Source organism: Syzygium oleosum, unplaced genomic scaffold (assembly GCF_021117445.2).
Source record: "Syzygium oleosum isolate NSW1041296 unplaced genomic scaffold, Sole_v2.1 Sole_v2.20, whole genome shotgun sequence".
NCBI classification, from domain to species: domain Eukaryota; kingdom Viridiplantae; phylum Streptophyta; class Magnoliopsida; order Myrtales; family Myrtaceae; genus Syzygium; species Syzygium oleosum.
In genome coordinates, this window is record NW_026607504.1 from 6051893 (window position 1) to 6069440 (window position 17548).

The 17548-nt window shown below is 40.4% G+C and overlaps 2 protein-coding genes across 4 annotated transcripts; both read right to left on the minus strand.

Moving 5' to 3' along the window:
• Positions 1-52: 52 nt before the first annotated feature.
• Positions 53-4956, minus strand: LOC115670199 (E3 ubiquitin-protein ligase RGLG2). 3 transcript variants are annotated; one of them, XM_056320682.1, is made up of 13 exons: positions 4555-4701; positions 4205-4448; positions 3879-4123; positions 3319-3403; positions 3084-3224; positions 2883-2996; positions 2564-2661; positions 1958-2037; positions 1775-1880; positions 1559-1686; positions 1275-1455; positions 587-643; positions 53-440 (listed from the first exon to the last, which is right to left on the minus strand). In XM_056320682.1, exons 3-13 carry the CDS (start codon positions 4110-4112, stop codon positions 360-362), a joined length of 1305 nt encoding a protein of 434 aa, XP_056176657.1. In that variant the 5' UTR covers positions 4113-4123; positions 4205-4448; positions 4555-4701; the 3' UTR covers positions 53-359. The 3 variants fall into 3 exon arrangements, with proteins under 3 accessions (XP_056176657.1, XP_030447266.2, XP_056176658.1); XM_030591406.2 differs by lacking the exons at positions 4205-4448; positions 4555-4701 and adding an exon at positions 4798-4956; XM_056320683.1 differs by lacking the exon at positions 4205-4448 and having other exon boundaries at positions 4555-4708.
• A 6381-nt stretch (positions 4957-11337) lies between these two features.
• On the minus strand, positions 11338-16354 carry LOC130140668 (SAGA-associated factor 29 homolog A-like). The gene is made up of 5 exons (XM_056320606.1): positions 16330-16354; positions 14443-14488; positions 13968-14118; positions 13848-13861; positions 11338-12148 (listed from the first exon to the last, which is right to left on the minus strand). The coding sequence occupies exons 1-5, from the start codon at positions 16352-16354 to the stop codon at positions 12046-12048; spliced, it is 339 nt and encodes a 112-aa protein (XP_056176581.1). The 3' UTR covers positions 11338-12045.
• Positions 16355-17548: the final 1194 nt, after the last annotated feature.

Here is a 17548-nt window from a genome sequence, read left to right on the forward strand (position 1 = left end):
GCAAACGAGGATTGAAGCACCAAACAAGTTTACATATCACCAGGCTCAAAAATCGTTCACTCGCCCTATGTGCCAGAAAAGCTTCAACAAACCACTGTAAATAAGTTCACAAACGTCTTTCTTCCATCAACAGTCTCTTCGCCCGATGCTGTTAGCAAACAATCGCGATAAAAAAAGAAACCAATAGAATTTACATTACGACAATGTACAGAGCAACAAATGACCTAAGGTATTAACAACTCCTTCCCTTTGAAGTAAGCATAAGATACCAAACAAAGAGAACCTAACATTTGAATCAACAAATGAAAGATGAATTCTGACTGACGGGAGACGAATCCTCACAAAAGCAAATTTGGCACCTAGTAGAGCTTTATTCTCGTTTGGATAGGGCTTCGGCAGATGGGACACGACTGAAGGTCTTCTCCACACTCGCAGCATGTCTGTCGCAACGGAAAGAATAGCCAAGGTTATTGACAACGGAACCTTTTCCACAACACAACCAATACACACCCAGCCCCAGAACCCACAAAAAAAAAGGGAAAAAGAACTGGAGATTAATAAGTGAAAAAGGTCGGAATAAACCCACCTGGTGACCACAACCGAAAGCCATGTCTTTTGGGCTGCTGAGGCAAATGGGGCAAATCTGCGCGCAATGCCATATAAAGAGTGAGTAATCTCGAGCAAGGTGGCAAGCAAAACCTCAAGTGAGATGAACAATGATGCATGTCTAGTGGCCACAAGAAGACTTGTAAAAAACTCCATGTTATGTACAAATCAATTCCCAATTAATAGAATCAAGCTTGCAAAGGTTTTCACATCCAAAGATCCACACAAGAGCTGTAAGCAACTTCATTGGAGATTTTTAGCAGTGAACTAATTAAAATCAAGTCACTGATCACTGTTTTTTATCTCATGTCAAAAGACAAAAAAGCACAAGTGATCACAGAAGAAGTTTCGAAGAAACAACAGTTGTTGCCTAACCCATGTTTTTAACGTACAACTAAATGCTGATCCTACTTACAATTCAGTTTCTAAGTCACCTGTTTCCCTCATATTTAATTAGGACAATCAGTCAGAAAGCTAAAATCAACTTTCGAAAATCAAGAACTGGCAGCTCTAAAAGAATTTGAAAATTTTATGCCATACTAAGTGAAGGTGAAGGTTGCCGCGAGTATTTATTTCTTTCCACATGAGAGGCCATTCGTTTATAACTAACAATTAACCTTAAAGGTATGTGAGAATGAGTCTAGACATTTTAATTTACATATTAATACCTGGTTATCATAAGTGGAAGTTGTGGCTGGAGGAGGAGCAGCAACATGTCCCCTATTTTCATAATAAGGCTCGACACTTGGTTCAAAATCCATCGGACGTGAAGTCTTTGGGTTACTGAAGGATGGGACACCACGTGGTGGAGGGAGAGCAACCCTCCGAGGTGCATTGCCTTTCCGACCGCTGCTCATCCATTGCCAAGAAAAAAAGAGTTGAAAATCACAACACATAGCAGGAGAATCTCCTATTTCAGGGATAGTCAACAAGTAAGTGAATCAACTGTTACCCCAATATATTAAGTTCAATGGTTGCTTTGTACTGAGAAGGAATTTCCATCAAGGCTGCCAGAGCAAATTCCGTTTCCTTCCTCGAGGGTGCCACATTCTTTGACATTATTTCGGTGAAGTTGACAAACTAAAGAAAGGGAAAAACCAGAAAATTCCCCATTAGTTACCTTGATTAACATACTAACTTGCCTGGAAGTTAACCTCATATCACTTGCCTGGAAGTTATCGAAGGCTCGAGATGGAATATTGTCATCAAATTCGTGCATCATGTCCCATGGCCCATCTCCAACCCCAACTAGAATAATAGAGAGAGGAAACTTGCTGCAACAAACAAGAATACGAGATCATATATGGTTGGAGAAGGAATAATTTAAAGGCAACATGTTTACCGCATGTACCTTGCTTCAACAATGGCTTCAAGAGTCTTCTGCTCCTGGGGACTTAGCCTGCCTCGGTCAGTATCAACACTTCTTGTCACCTGCAGAGAATCTAAATCTGGGTGAGAAGAGAAGTCATAAAGTTTGGGCTTGGCAACTCAAACTACATGTATTAGATTTTTTATTTTTTCCTTTTGGGTTGGGGGGATCATGTAATACACAACGAAAAATCATATAGAACAACTTTTGTAAGGCAATGCTTCCAAAATGAATTGTTCAATCAACATGGAATCACGAATGAAAGATTAAATTAAAATTAATATGGCTTCAGAGAACAAACAAAAAAAAGTAAAGGTGGCACAGTTGCTGCAATTTTAAGTGCTAATATCAGTGTTTACATCTTATTTGATGCCAAGGGATGAAAACCCTAAGGTCCTCATACCATATGTGGAATAGATTAGTTGAATGACCTTTCCATTGCAACCACAACTCTGGTGCAGATTGGTTCTCAATTTCCACAGAGTTTATTTCATCCCTCATTAAGACAAAAGAAAAAAAATAGCTCTCAGATGCACACCAGCATACAGAATGAAGGAACATCAGGAGTCTAAATTGATGACTACATACCTGTCCATCCGCAATTATCAGCAAAACGTGATATTGTCCAGCACTCTGCTCAACTATTGTCATGGCCATCTCAATGATAGGAGCAAAAGATGTTGGCCCTACCATACAGGAAGAAATAAGGTAAGCAGCATAGCATAATCATATCAAGCAATTTAATCGTGAAAATGCTGTGTACTATATGGAGGCAGTACACGCGTGTTTAAATATGTCCAGGCTTCAAGTGCAACAGACTCAGAGGGTACTCGGCGACATCAGAGTAAAGTGAAGAGCCAGAGAAAGGTAGAAGATACTATGAGGCGACAAGAACTATCAGCCTTACCTGCAAGCCTCAAATGAGGGACAATTTCTCTGTACCGGCTCAGAACTTCCTCAAACCCGTTGCAAAATCTTTCATCTGGGTAGAAGCTGAACACTTCTTGGTCATGTGTTGATGCTGATTACATAACAGAAGAACTAATTATCTTCCACAATTTAGACAAGCATGTCGAGGCGAGTAAAGGAAAGATGATTGACGGTGTACCATCTCCAAAACCATAACATGGAATCAAGTTATCCTCATCAAAAGCAGCCAAGGTTTTGCCAATAATTGATATTGCTTGCTCGTAGGGATTAAGACCATCTCCAATGTGATGCAAACTTCGTCTGTTGAATGACCTTGCCCCTGGTCACAAAACCACATTGTAGTGTTCAGCAATAATATGAAGTATACTGCCAAATGCTTGATCGTGTGTACAGGGACCGAGGTAAAGTGTAACCTGTCCATTCATTGCTCTTGGTGAAATCAATACCAACAATAAGATTGGAAGACTCCAGGCCAGCCCGTGCAAGTGCCTCTGTCACCTGAAGAAGTTTATCATTTGACATTATTTTCTATCAGAGCAGAAAAGTCAAAATCAAAAGTAAGATTGAAAGGAGAAATAACTATGAGGATTTCGCATGTATTCACAAATGAGACAAGATCGAAATCAACGTTCCAAACAGGCTATGTCCGCAATGTAATGGGACCACTGCCAATAAACAGGAAAAGCCTCTCCTCTTCGAGAAGACGAGCGAAATGAACCAGCTGACCAGCCAGCAAAGGTCAATTCTTTTGTTCAACCAAGAGTGCTGGACGGCGGCTGGGCGAGGCACGACCTCGCCAGATCACTTATGAGAAAGACATCTTAGAAAATTATTCAAATTACATCAGGCAGCATCGGATGAAACTGATGTCTTGTTCAAAAATTTGTCCCGGGGCATCCCATGAATTTAGAGCTGTGAACAGAAGAAAGTAGATGCACTCGTACGTCCAAATTGCAAAAAGAAAAAACCTCACCTCATCCAACGAATGGTAGTTATCCGCAATTCTCGAATACCTTCTGTCTAGCCTCCTTCTATTATCACCGGTCGGGCCAGCGGCACATTCTTGCACATAAGCCGGCTGCTGTGGCGGTGGCGGCGGATAGCCCTGAGCATCTTGACCATACGACGACTGTGGATACCCGTACTGCGGATTCCATGAAGGAGAACTCTCCCTCCAACTCCCATCTCTCGAACCTTTAGCCCCCATAACTCAAAAATCTACAAGAACACAAACAGTTCACCGTCGGCAAAAACCTTCTTCATCCCCCTCAATATAAGAAAAGCAAAAGAGGAACCGACCCTTTAAAGACTCTAGAACAAAGAAAGACCAAAGCAACACAACAAGCAAAAAAGTTATAACCGTCCCAAGCTGAACCAGTCCTCTTTTCAGGGATTAAAACTTCCCAGAAACTTCTCAAAAGCTCCTCAAAGCGTACAAGCAAGACCCAAGACGCAGCCAGAAAAGGGTGAACCGTGCAATAACTTGCTTCCAACCAACAAAAAGTAATTGTCTTCTCCCTTACTTCTCTGACGACCGCCATCCCTGTTCAGTAAATTATCCGCACGCGTTCAGAAAACAGCAGCGGCAGCACGCGAAGGCGAAATTTGATTTCTCACTCCTCGGAGCAGGTAAAAAAAAAAAAACCAACCTTTTTGCTCAACGGCGACTGGACACGACCAGTCCACAACACATGCTTAACGTTAGGCCTCGACCCACAAAAGAAAACCCCGAAAACGAGCGGAATCTGTCGAGATACTCGATCCAACCACGATCCCTCTCGACTTCAAAAGACGGGGCATTAAAGAAAGAGACGAACGACACCCAACTGCGAGTAAATCAGAGAAAAGAAGCAGGCCCATTGACCGCTGAACACGTCAAAGATTCAACCCACCTTCGATCGAAGAAGAAGATGGTGGTGGCGGTGGCGGTGGCGGCTGTGACATCGTCGCTGGCGCGGAGCATCTAGCTCGGTAGGTGAAGGAGCAGAGCTTCAATCATGGCGGACTCGGAATTCGTTTGAAATACATACCAAATTTTTTTAATATACGGATTTTATTAATTAAATAAAATAATTATAAAAAAAAATACGCGATTAAATAAAATCAGAAAGCTGACTCTATCCAAAGGCAAATCGATTGAGGTCTCCGTCAAGGGAGGGATTTCTTGGAAGTTTCGAGACGGCCAAACAATGCTATTTAGCAAAAAAAAAAAAAAAATCTTAAAATTAATTTTCGAAAAATAATTACTTGTATCTCTTAAAATAAATAATTAATTAAAAATATCTGCAATATCGATCATAATTCACATTTAAACATTTTTGTGAACGGTAACGATGAGAATATTTTTCGTTCGTTCATTTTTATAGGCGGTTTAGGCGATCGTTATTCGGAAAATATCATTTAAATTGTTCGTAATTTGCAAAATAAATGTAGCTTAAATGTTGGTTTATTGGAGATTTTTTTTTATGAACTCTTATCCTATACGCTGGCGACGTAATACGTTTACTTTTTCATTCTTTTAGGTTAATGGTTTCGCGTAAAAAAAGTCTTCTACTCTGGTTTATAATAATGTAAATTCATTTAGTGGTGAGTTCCTTTAATAAAATGATTTGCAATGTCGATGCAATTTTATAATTCGCATTAGTAGCAGTGCACTATGCTCGTAGGGGGGAACGTGCATCATGTTGCTTCGAGGAAAATAATAATTTTTTTATCACCCACCACCAACCACGGCAATAAATAAATAAAAGTGGGTCGACTTTATTTATTTTGCGAGCCCAATCGAGTTCGAGTTTCAAACAATATATATATAATGTGCCGGGCATTATGAGGATCCACCGAATCTATTAAAATTTGAATTTTTGCCGTACTTTCGTTCCATTTCCACCCCCATTATATTTAAAGGGAAATATATATATGAGAAAAATAAAATAAAACTGAGAGTATCTCTTTCTTTTTCTTTTTTTCGGTCGAAATTGAGAGTATCTCTTTCAGTCTCCCTCTAAGTTTTTTTTTTTAACGATGATATAATAACTATTTGTGCATTTGAATATTGGAAAAATCAGTCGAATTAACATTTTATGCGTCATCAATGCGTAACATATCTGATGCAAGGGATTGGACTTTCTTTACTTGAGACCTCCTCCTTTTTATTCCTTTGCAATTTTGTACATGGACTTTTACTATTTGCTTCTTTTGACGTGACCACATCCCTTTGCTCGTTACGTGTCCTTATCTGCAACACGTCGAAAATGACTTTTTGTGCAAAACAGGTGAGAAATAGAGAAAAGGAGAGAAAAAGGAGACACATATTAAAAGACTGGAGCAGAAGTCTCTGTATATAGTATTTTATGCATTTTCCCTCGTAATTGTTGCACGGTACCGTATCGATCGACCGTCAATTATGCGAGTCGCGTCGTGAGACCCGCGTATTCAACGGTCCAGATGGACTTGCTATGCATGATTTGTAGAGCGACCGTGCCTTTTTGTCGACGTGACGATATTATAATTTAAAAACAATTACATGATTACAGCTTAGTGAAATTTGATTAATAAACCTTTTATTTTGAGGGCCAATTAGGTCCAATTTAATTTTCCTTCCTTGATTAATTATTAACCTGCTTATTTTATTTGTTTGGGGAGATGTTGAAGGTAAAAAGAAGATGCACTTGCTTAGTTGGGAGAAGCTTTGCCATCCGAAAAACTGTGGAAGGCTAGGATTTCGTAATCTGAGAGATAGTAACAAAGCTTACCTTATGAAATTGGCTTGGTTCTTAGTTTCGAAACCAACATCACTATGGGTTTCATATATTCGAGATAAATACATTTGTATTGAATTGGTACCATCTGCTACACCCTCCCATACTACACATTTTTTATTTTCGAAGGCTCTTAGCAGTGTCTGGAGTGATGTCCTAGAGGGTATGAGATGGGTAGTTGTTAATGGGCGATCGGTTAAATTTTGGAAGGATAACTGGGTTGATGAGGTTGGCCCACTGACCCACTGGATTCTGCCGTCCTGCATCTCAGAACCTAGACCGCACTGTTCGTGATTTCGTTTGCAACAATCAATGGAACCTTGCAATTCTAAAAGACATTCTATGGCAATCAATCTTGATGTGTATACATTCAATGCTTCCACCTTCTGATAATGGTGGTGAGGATTTGCTTATATGGGGCAATGATAGCAATGGTTCCTTCACGATTAAAGAAGCTTATGATTTAGTTGCACCAATACATCAAATGCCGACTAATCGACTCTGGAGTTTAGTATGGAAATGGGATGGGCCACAAAGAATCAAAAGCTTCTTGTGATTGGTTTCTCATCAGTGCCTACTCACTAATGATGAAAGATTTCGATGTAGACTCTTGTTGCGTGATGTGCCCGCACTCTCCGGAGACAATTATACATGTTCTCAGAAATTGCAAGTATGCAAAGGCAGTTTGGCAAAAGATTCTACCTGCTAGTTTACAGGGCGAGTTCTTCACCCAAGATCTACTCCCATGGTTGATGTTAAACTTATCTGGTTCATCAACTAGGGTTCGAGATAATTGGTCACTTATTTTTGCTGTTGCTTGTTGGTATTTCTAGAACCGGAGGAATGGAAGAATATTTGAGAAGGATTTTTATCTTACCAGCGAACCCTTATGCGTGATTCTAGGCCATGTCAAAAATATTGCTTCGGCTCGACTAGCAGAACACAGATTGTCTCCTCCTAGGGAGAAAAGAGATAAGCTTGTGGGTTGGACTGCTCCTTCGACTAGTTGAGTCAAGCTCAATTCCGACAGGTCTTCTAAAGGCAACCTGGGACCCGCCTCAGAGGTGGGCTTATGCGCAATGAATCAGGCAACTGGCTTGTTGGATTTGCTCAAACTGTGAAAGTGTGCTCTTCACTCAAAGCAGAACTATGAGGTGTCCTTTTGGGTCTTAAAATGGCAATTTCTTTTGTCATACCTAAACTTATTGTAGAAGTGGACTCGCAAGTCGCCATTTCACTACTTCACAGATCATCTCCTGCTCTCCACTTTGGCGACACGCTCATTCCTCAGATTCAAAAACTTTTAAGATGTTTTCAGAATGTCAAAATGCTACATAATTTTAGGGAAGGCAACTCATGTGCTGATTGGTTAGCAAATTGGGTCTTTCATTCTTGTGATACAAATGATACCTTAGTGCTAGAAAGGCCACCGAGAGGGTTGATTCCTCTATTGATAGGAGATCAGGTTGGTTCAAGTTTCATTAGACGAGTTATATTGTAATTTCTGGGCTTTGCCCCTTTCAATACCAAAATAAAAATAAAAATAAATACACAGGTTTTGATAATGAACATCTAACTAGATCTGATGTTGATAACTTTAAAGAAATTAGTGGTGATTCTTGAATGCGTGGGCAGATAGATTAGAGTGAAAGTTAGAGTTTTTTTTTTTGGCAAAAAGAGTTTGGAACGGATTTGGGATTTGACTAAAGTTGAGAATGTTTTTTTAGAAATTAGACCATTATTTTGCCTTTAAGATAACCAACCAATCGCATTAATTCACGGGGTTGCATGCTCCCGAAGCTATAGCTCTGGTCGGGGATGAATATTTTTTTCTTGTCTTTTCTTTTTTCAATTTATTTTGCTCGTCTTTTTCTCTCAGATTTATATTAACCGGGAGATTAATCGAGAGCGAGTCTCGCACTTGCTAATTAAGACGAGATTCAATCTCCGTTTGTTTCACGGAAAATAAATAATTTAAAAAATATTTTACAAAAAAATGATCGTTTATATCGCTTACGAAAATGATGAACGATAAATATTTTTCATTATCTAATTTATTCAACTAATATAAACGATCATATTGCGACAAATATTTTTAAAAATGTTTATTTTTCAAGAAATAAGCGGGGCCTAATCGAAAGCGACACTTGTACTTGTTAATTAAAATGAGATAACGTGAGGTTTTATCAAAGTATTTTGTGGGTTCATGGCAAGACACGCGTGCATGGAAAAGTGGATAATCCTCGTGACTAGGCACCCTTCAAAAGAAAAGCTGTGGCTGAAGAAAAGTCGCGAGTCAACGTCGTCCGTTCGTTCATGTGGCTGGGAATGCTGCTGCCTCTAATTCTCATGTAGAGCTTTTCATTCATAAGCCGTAACCCAACGTCGCAAACGAAAGCGATCGTCGAATTTTGGTACTTTAGTACCCCCCCTCTTATGATAGCGTCTAAAATTGAGTGACTAGCCAGCCGATTGCTCCCGAAAGTTTAGATCGGTGGAAAGCGGACCCTTCGAAAGATCGGTGAAAAATTTAGAGAACCCACCTCGCTCGAGAGATTGGCCAATGTATAGGAACCTCGCGAGGGTGGTGGTAAAGCAGCACGGGTTCTGGCATTTCGAGAGCATGATCGCCTCGAATCAAGCTTCTATTGAAGCCGATCGCTCAGGATTAGGATAGGAAGAAGTAATTCATCCCGAGTCTCTTAGTCCTAATTAGAATGGTCCGTTACTGATTGGACCATGAAGGTAATTACGAAACTTTTTGAGAACTCTGAAAAAAAAAAAAAGATATGCCAGGAATATCCCACCAAAACATCTTATCAAAATTACTTTTCGCAACTTTTTGTTGCAAAAGAAAAGTTTTTCCTTTCATCTATTGTGGATGTGGATAGGAGCATCTTAGTCTTTATCAATTAGAAATACAAGACGTGACTTAAGACTTGGTCGTGAGCTACCATAGAATGAGCACATTGGATTGCCCATTGCAAAGAATCCAATGTTCCGTTATGCATAAATAGCCGTCGGAGGATAATCGTGATCGATCGATTTGGATAAGACTCAATCCCACGTGATTTGGAGTCTCCTTCTCGTAAGTTTGAAGCTCTCGGTTTCTCTCAATTTCAAAAGAAAATAATCTAAATCCATCGCGAGCGTGCAGATTCGATTCGAGCGCTAGCCATAAGATAACTCCGGCTTTAGTCAACTCGCATACAGTGCAAAACTCTCTCGAGTTAGCATAAATGACTCAGATCCAGATGTCTCCACACGAGTATAAATTCTTACAGCAATTTTAAAAGGGGTCGCCGATGCCGGCCGCCCTTCCGCATTAAAAAAACAAGGAGCCACCGAAACAGGCACATGATAGATCACCAACTTCCGACGACGCCGGCAGCTCATCATTGGACCGTATAAAAACGCAAGATCCGGTTGGTATCCTTTGTCTCTTCACCAAGTTGCACGCTTTCTCGTGAAACGTTCCTTTGTCCAATTCTTCTGGATGCGTACGCAGTAAGCAAGAGCTTGAAAGGGAAACGCACAAATCCATCTGAATAATTGGAAGACAACTTTAATATTTTTGGAGATCATCAATTCGTGCTTTCAATGCACGTCTTGCTCAATCATTTTACGGGGTTTCCTCTCTCTCTGTGTCATTTGTCGTTTTTCCGATGATTGCTTCGGGACCAATTCTCTTGAAAACTTCGGGCTGTTGGTCCAATCCCGAAAGGGAGGCTGCTGTCGAAGGTCACATCGAAGGTCACTAATTCGTGCTTTCTCCAACATTATCAACATCAGGAGACTCCGCCGTAAGACGAGAGTGTTGATGAAGACGTGAGTTCTGATAATGAATCTCTACCTAGCTCCCGATGTTGATAATTTTGAAAGGATTAGTGATGCTTCCCGGACGCGTGGGCAAATTAAAGGCTAGAATGAAAGTCGAGGAGTTTTATAAAAAAAAACATTTAGGCAGAATTGGGATTAAACCCAAAATTTTGGGATTCTTTTTAATGGAACCAAGCCGATTCCTCCGATCACCATTTTGACTCTAAGCATCGAGAAACATCGCGACACGACGAAAGTATCACCGACATATGGCGTTTGTGTGTCTTTTCTTGGCCAAGTAGTCCTTGCCTAGACAGCCCCATATGACAAGATTCGAAAAACTTGTCGCAGGCTTTAAAAATGGTCACGAGTTCCATCACATTCTCCTTAGAACATGTCGCAAAGCCCGTCCAGTGCTCGTTCTCGGCCATGAACGAGGGGAACAAATTAAGGGATCATTAGGCATTAATTAATCCGGGATTTACACCTTAATCAAGTGTCTTCGAGCTCACGTGAAAAGCTTTGACTAATCTCGATCGCGGGGGCGATTTCCTTATAGACAACATTGAGAAGAAGCATAAACAAAATGGTTTTGTCGCATTAAGTCAAAGTTTACCATCCCAAGTTACCTTTAATTTGATTAAGGTATAGACAGCTATCCACGTGACGATGATCGATTTAGTCCCAAAAAATTTGGATTCACACCTCGTCATTAGAATCAACGGGAAGAGCTTAGAGTCAACACCGAGGTGCTCCCGATGAATTCTTTACTTAATATGAGAATACGACTCGAATAGCACGGACCCAACATGACTTATTTAATATCGACACGAATCGCTATGTTTTTACCTACTTTTCATACAATACTATATATAATTGTGTCGGGATAAATCGTTAATAGCACAAGATGCTAGATATAGAACACCTCACGAATTGCCACCCCTAGCTAAATTTGGGACTTCAGATGACCACACGATTCTTTTTTCCTAGTTCTTGATTTTCTTCCTCTTCTTTCTTCTTCTTCTTTGAGACATCTCAATGCTCGCTCGCTCGCTCTGCTTTCCAGTTTCGAGGTCTCACATACACTTACCCGGTGTAGACCCCGAAGATCGATAGTAACATTCATACGTGGACAACGTTCCTAAGTCAGACAACCTTACGCTTCCGCATGGCAAACCATTATGCTGATTCTAAGAAATCGAATGCTCTCAGGATTTTGCAGAAACCTTCAAATCTAGCCACAGTGAAAGTTGACCCTGTATGGCTAGCTTGTTTTCTTCTGAGCCTCCTTTAGACACTCTTGACTCAACGAATTGGTAGGGGATGTGAGAAGCATTGCTCAAGAAAAGGTAAGCGAGCAGCGCCATCTTTCTTATCCATTTCGTCCCTTAAGTAGCGCCATCTTTTCTCAATTCACTTCACAGCTTCTTCATGACCACACGCGAGAACACATTTCAAAGGGGTTTTTAAACAACAGCAGAGTGGTAACTACATACACCTCTGTAGGTCATTCATGAGGCTACACGCTCTCTTATGAATAGTACACAGCTTCTTCATGAGCACTCACTGACGATGTCCTTCGGGCAGTGGAACCACGTGGATGAAGCGTACGGTCCTTTGAGGCATGGCCCCGTCTTCTTCGTCGTCATCAAACTCAAGCAAGTAACTGATCAAACCAAAACACAAGCATTAAAAGGATGTCAGATGCGAGGATTGGAGTTTCTCGAGGGTGAATGGGGGCAATGTTCCTCGAACTTTACTCCATGCCATGCTATATTTGGTGCTCAGATAATTCGGAAATAATGGCGATACCAGATAAATGCAATTTCACTCTGTCCGAAAGAGATGTATATATTTATGAGAAAAGACGCAAACAAAGAAGTTTTCTTAAATCACCAGCGATAACAACCGTAACACTCGTCTTATATACTTGCCTAGGAGACTAGTCGTAAATCAATTAGCAGGAGTCTACATTTTAAGGATTTTATGCTTAGGGCGCTTTTGGTAACGTTTCTATTTCTGGGAACAATTTCTTTTCAGAAATAGTTTTTTCTATTTCTATTTCCTGGAAGAGTTTCTGAGCAAAATAATGCGTTTGATAACTGCACAAAATTTCTATTCCCAATTTTTTGCATTCAAATCTATATCTTTTATTTAACTATAAGTACAAGTTATAAGTGAAAAAATCAATAAGCATGGTTTATTGGTTTGTCTAATCCTTTTTAGGGGTTTAAAACCCCTTTTAATCCCTAAACTAAGGAATCTTCAAAAATACCACTTGGGCACCTCAAAAATTTAAATTTCACTCAAAGTGGGTGGCCACAGGAATTCCAAGCCATCATGTGAATTTTTTTATATTTTTTTGGGGTAAAATTTATTAAATTTTTTTACTTTCCCTACATCTGTTTCTTTTTATTTTTTCGAAAATTTTTTATGAATTTTTTTTAATTTTTTCAATTTCGAAATTTTGCAAATATTTAAGGGTTTTCTGAGTTTTTCTGATTTTTATGGATTTTCTGAGAATTTTTCTGATTTATATGAATTTTGGGAATTTTTTAATTTTCTAATTTTTTATGGGATTTTTCTGAAATTTTTCTAATTTTTATGAATTTTTGGAATTTTTTTAATTTATTCTAAGCCATTATGTGAATTTTTTATTTTTGATTTTTTTTGGGGAAAATTTTATTAAAACTTTTTACTTTCCCGAAATCTGTCTCTTCTTTTTTTCCATAAAGCTTTTTATGAATTTTTTTAAATTTTTTCAATTTCGGAATTTTGCAAATTTTTATGGGTTTTCTGAGTTTTTCTGATTTTTATGGATTTTCTGAGAATTTTTCTGATTTTTATGAATTTTTGGAATTTTTGGAATTTTTTATAATTTAATTAATTTTTTAAATTTTTATTATTATTTCCGCCGAGAATGGACCAGATCGGTGCTTTGAGACGGTTTGCAGACGACGGAGGATGGAGGAGGAGCTGAGGTTGCGACTTGAGGACCGAACCTTTCTATTTCTATTTCTATTTCTAGGAACAAAGAAGTAGATTTTTCTACTTCTTATTTCTGCTCCAAATCTATTTCTTAGCCACTTTTTTATTCCAGGAAATAGAAAAATAAAATGTGTTATCAAACGGATTTATGTTCTTTTTTTGTTCCAGGGAACAGAATAACAGAAAAATAGAGAAACAGAAGTGTTACCAAACGCGCCCTTATCTACCACTCCATATCACAGAAAATTGGGGACGGAAGGGGGGAAGGAATATTACTCTGAATCAAGGTAATACTCCGATTTACACAGTTATGGCCAAATTCATATCAATAACTTAGAATTTCCCACCAAGATAAAGCATAGGAAGAAGTTACTTACTCATCTGTCTTCCTCTGGATGTTTGAAGAAGAGCAAAGCACCAGCAACATGGACGACAAAATTAGTGCTCAGCCTAAACCCCATAAACAAGTGCAACCGAACAGATGAAAAGAAAGTCACCTTTCTGGAGTTCACGACTGTTGCTTTATATAGTGCAGTTGTCCCAGGATAAACAGCCAAAACATAACTTCCTAGGGAGAAATCTTGAGTACTAGATGGATCATTTGGCTTAGGCAAAGGAATAATACGAGACACCGGGACCTTGTATTTTCTGTAATTAACATTAACAATTCATAAGAAACAATTCTCAAGGTAAAATACTAACTCCAGAAAGTGGTGAACATTACATGAGCAGATAAGGCCTTCTTAGCCAATTAAAATAAGTCAATGCCTTCGCTAACAGTCATCGAGTACTACCATCAAACCTAGCACAGGTTAATAGGTAAAGTCGGGCTATTAAGAAGAAACAGAAACACTACCACCAAAGTCTTGAGAAGGCATGACAGAAGATTTGCCATGGCACCCACTATAAGCTACTGGTAGGGATAAATGCCTATAACCACCGTATTGCACACGACTGACTTAAAATAACTACCTTTGACCTCCACTTTCTTCGTCATCACCTGGCTCCTCATCTAATACTTCAAATATGTATAGATAAATTAAGAGTTAGGGAATATTAAAAGGAAATAGAGCATTGATATAATTTAAGTAAAGAGTGCAGATGGTAATCCACTCTACACCACCATCTATTGACGAGCACGACATGTCTGACAACCTCCATGTGAAATTTAAACAGAGCAAGCTCTTCTAAAACAGTTGATTATTAGTTTGAACACAAGCCAAAATGGCTAAATTTATCTAAAAAGGGACCTTGAACTGCAGCTTATTATTCCATAAGAATACTAAAATTCTCGCTCGCTCCAGGCCAGCAGGATTGATAGTAGCTTGAGAATAAGGAACTGCGGACTCCCCTTCACCATATCCACTATAATCAAGTAACTACTTTTAATCATATTACTTGATACTCCTCAAAAAGTTGCATTAAGATGCCAAGTTGCTGCAGGTGCATTTATTGACTAAACTGTATTGTAGTTTGATAATTGATGAGAACAGTTTAGGACAACTAATAGAATGGGAATACTAGGATGTAACTCAAGCTTATATAATCATGATAATGTCCGCTTAGTTAATGAGTTCAAGGTGTTCCTCTATGGCCAACTCAAGATGGAACATGCAGTTATGCAGCATAAAGTAGAAAATCATATGCACATGTATGTGAATGGTGCACCTGTCACCTAACAAGTGTCGCGACCGACCTCTCGCCTTTTTTATCGAACAACATGCAAAAAGAAGGGGGGCTCGCCTGGTACGTGCTAAGTCTAGGTTCGGGACTTAACTCGGGCTCTCCCAAGCCCATACCATATCGCAACTTAGGATTTAGGTTTGTTAACATGCAAGTAGTTTATATCAAGGAGTCGCCACTAATCGATTTGGGGTGGATCGATTAGAAACCCAAATAAGGTGATGGGAGAATCACCCTATTTCTACGAACCAGAGATTAACTGAGTTCGGGGACTTGGTTACACTAGTTGGATAACTAATGCCCTTTCGGTACCTTTTTACCCTGTTCATTTCTGAAAACATTTGTCAGGCAATTTGGATTGATTTTAGGACCTTTCTCCTAACATGTGAGGTGATCAAGCGAGTATATAATCATAAATGATCAGCAGTCAAAATAGATATGCAGCCTTAGGTTCTAATCCTAACTAAGTCAGATGACATTCAAAACATAACAGTTCATGCAATTATGTTTTAATAACATGCATAATAATAACACAACGATAATGAAAACAACATGCAAAACCCTACAGGCCTATCTAATTTAAACATGGCAATTTATGCAATTATAACAACATGTATAATAATACAACAATAAATTAAAACATCAGATATATCACATAATTTAGAAAAGAGAAAAAAATTTTAAAAAAAATTTTTGAAAATTTTTTTTAAAAAAAGGGAAATACGGAAGAAAAAAAAGAAAAAAAAATTATTATTTATTTTTTTAAAAAAATTTTAATTAATTAATTTTTTTAAAAATAAAATAAAACCGGGTCGAGTCGTGGATCCGGGTCGGTCAGATCTGACCCGGGTCAACGGACCTGACCCATCGCATTGTCCCGGGTCGGATCTCCGGATCCTAACCAGGTCAGGGGTCAACCCGGGTCATCGACCCGGGTTTGGACTGGATCGGGCCCGGTCGAGGCCCAGTCTGGTGGATAAAGACGAAATAGGGCCGGTTCGACCGGGTCGAACCGGCCCTATTCGGCTTGCAAACCTGTCCAATCGGTCTGCAAACCGGCTCAAAGACGGCTCCCGCATGTCTGAGCACGCGAGAGCTTCAGTCAGCGAGATCGGATCTCGCCGGACGATCCAGGCTGCCCATGGCCTAGGTCTTCACCACATAAGACTCACTTACCTTCTTCGACCACCGGGATCGCCATCCGATTGCTCGTTCGCCGTTTGGCGACCAAAACAAAACTAGCCTCTTTGAGGCATTTCATCGAGCACTTGGCGTGGGCGATTAAAATCAGAGGATTTCGACCTCCTCCGGCGACTCGGTTGGCTCCGACGGCTATGGTTCGCTTCCGACGATGAGCAGGGGACGGGACCGACGTCGGTATGGGCCGGGATTCGCGCGAGGCGGCCGGCGCGAGTCCCGACCAAACCGTGCCAAAAAACAGGGGTGAACAGGGGATGTCGCGGTCGGGAAGGCCCACCGGTCTGCGCTAGCTTCCAAGGGGCTTCCGGCTGGTCTGGGGGCGACGGCGACGCTCCTGGCTTCCTTCTCGCGGCCGGCGTACTCTCAGTATGCTCTCTCTCTCTCTTTCTGCTCTCTCTATCTTTGTTTTTCTCTCTAAAATGGCCGACCGGCCTCTCTCATTCTCTCTGGCTATATATAACCGACGACCGGCGTGCCCCCTGCTACATTACGTATGCTGACGATGGCCTGCACCGGCCTACCCTGGCCCGCGACTTTCGCGGCCATTTAGGTCGGTGCAGAGCGGGGGTCGATTCTGTGAGGAGGGGCAGAGGAAGAAGGAGAGAGAGAGCCCGGGAAATGGGGAAGGAGGGGACTGGCCATCAATGCCAGTCCCCTTGGCGTGCTTCGTCGACCATCCTCTGTCTTGATGGGGACAGCGCGGCCGCGCTCGGCCGCTCGTCGAGTCGACGTCAGAAACAGAGGAGAATAGGGACGGAGAAAGAGACAACCAGCGGGGGAGAAGGAAGGAGGAGAAGGGAGCTGGGCCGGGCCGGGCCCAGCTGCGGGGGGGAAAAGAAAGGAAAAAAAAAGGGGCGGGCTGGGCCCGGGCGGGGGGAAGAAAAAAAGAAAAAGAGAATGGGCTGGGCCCGTGCGGGGGGAAAAGGAAGAAGAAAAAGGCCGGGTCGACCCGGCCCCGACCTGGCCCAACTCGATTTTTTTTTAAATTGAATTTTTAAAAAAAAAAACACTCTAATAGACCCTATTGATACAAATGTGCCTAATTTCTATATGCAATGCATTTAAATAGAAATATATTTTTTGTTTTAAGAATTAAAGAAAATTAACTCCTAAGTTTTGTGCAATTAATTTTGGGCAAATTAAAATAGGTGTCAACAACAAGAAACATGGTTCAGTGGTGAACATTGAGAAAATT

Coding starts and splice junctions, on each gene's coding strand:
- LOC115670199 (XM_030591406.2), bottom strand. CDS start 4,112: ATGGGGGCTAAAGGTTCGAGAGATGGGAGTTGGAGGGAGAGTTCTCCT. Junction 2,038..2,563: donor TGATAATTGCGGATGGACAG/GTATGTAGTCAT, acceptor GATTCTCTGCAG/GTGACAAGAAGTGTTGATAC. Junction 1,456..1,558: donor ATTGAACTTAATATATTGGG/GTAACAGTTGAT, acceptor ATGGATGAGCAG/CGGTCGGAAAGGCAATGCAC.
- LOC130140668 (XM_056320606.1), bottom strand. CDS start 16,354: ATGGCGATCCCGGTGGTCGAAGAAG. Junction 14,489..16,329: donor GATCCCGGTGGTCGAAGAAG/GTAAGTGAGTCT, acceptor ACATATTTGAAG/TATTAGATGAGGAGCCAGGT. Junction 14,119..14,442: donor GAAGAAAGTGGAGGTCAAAG/GTAGTTATTTTA, acceptor TGTTAATTACAG/AAAATACAAGGTCCCGGTGT.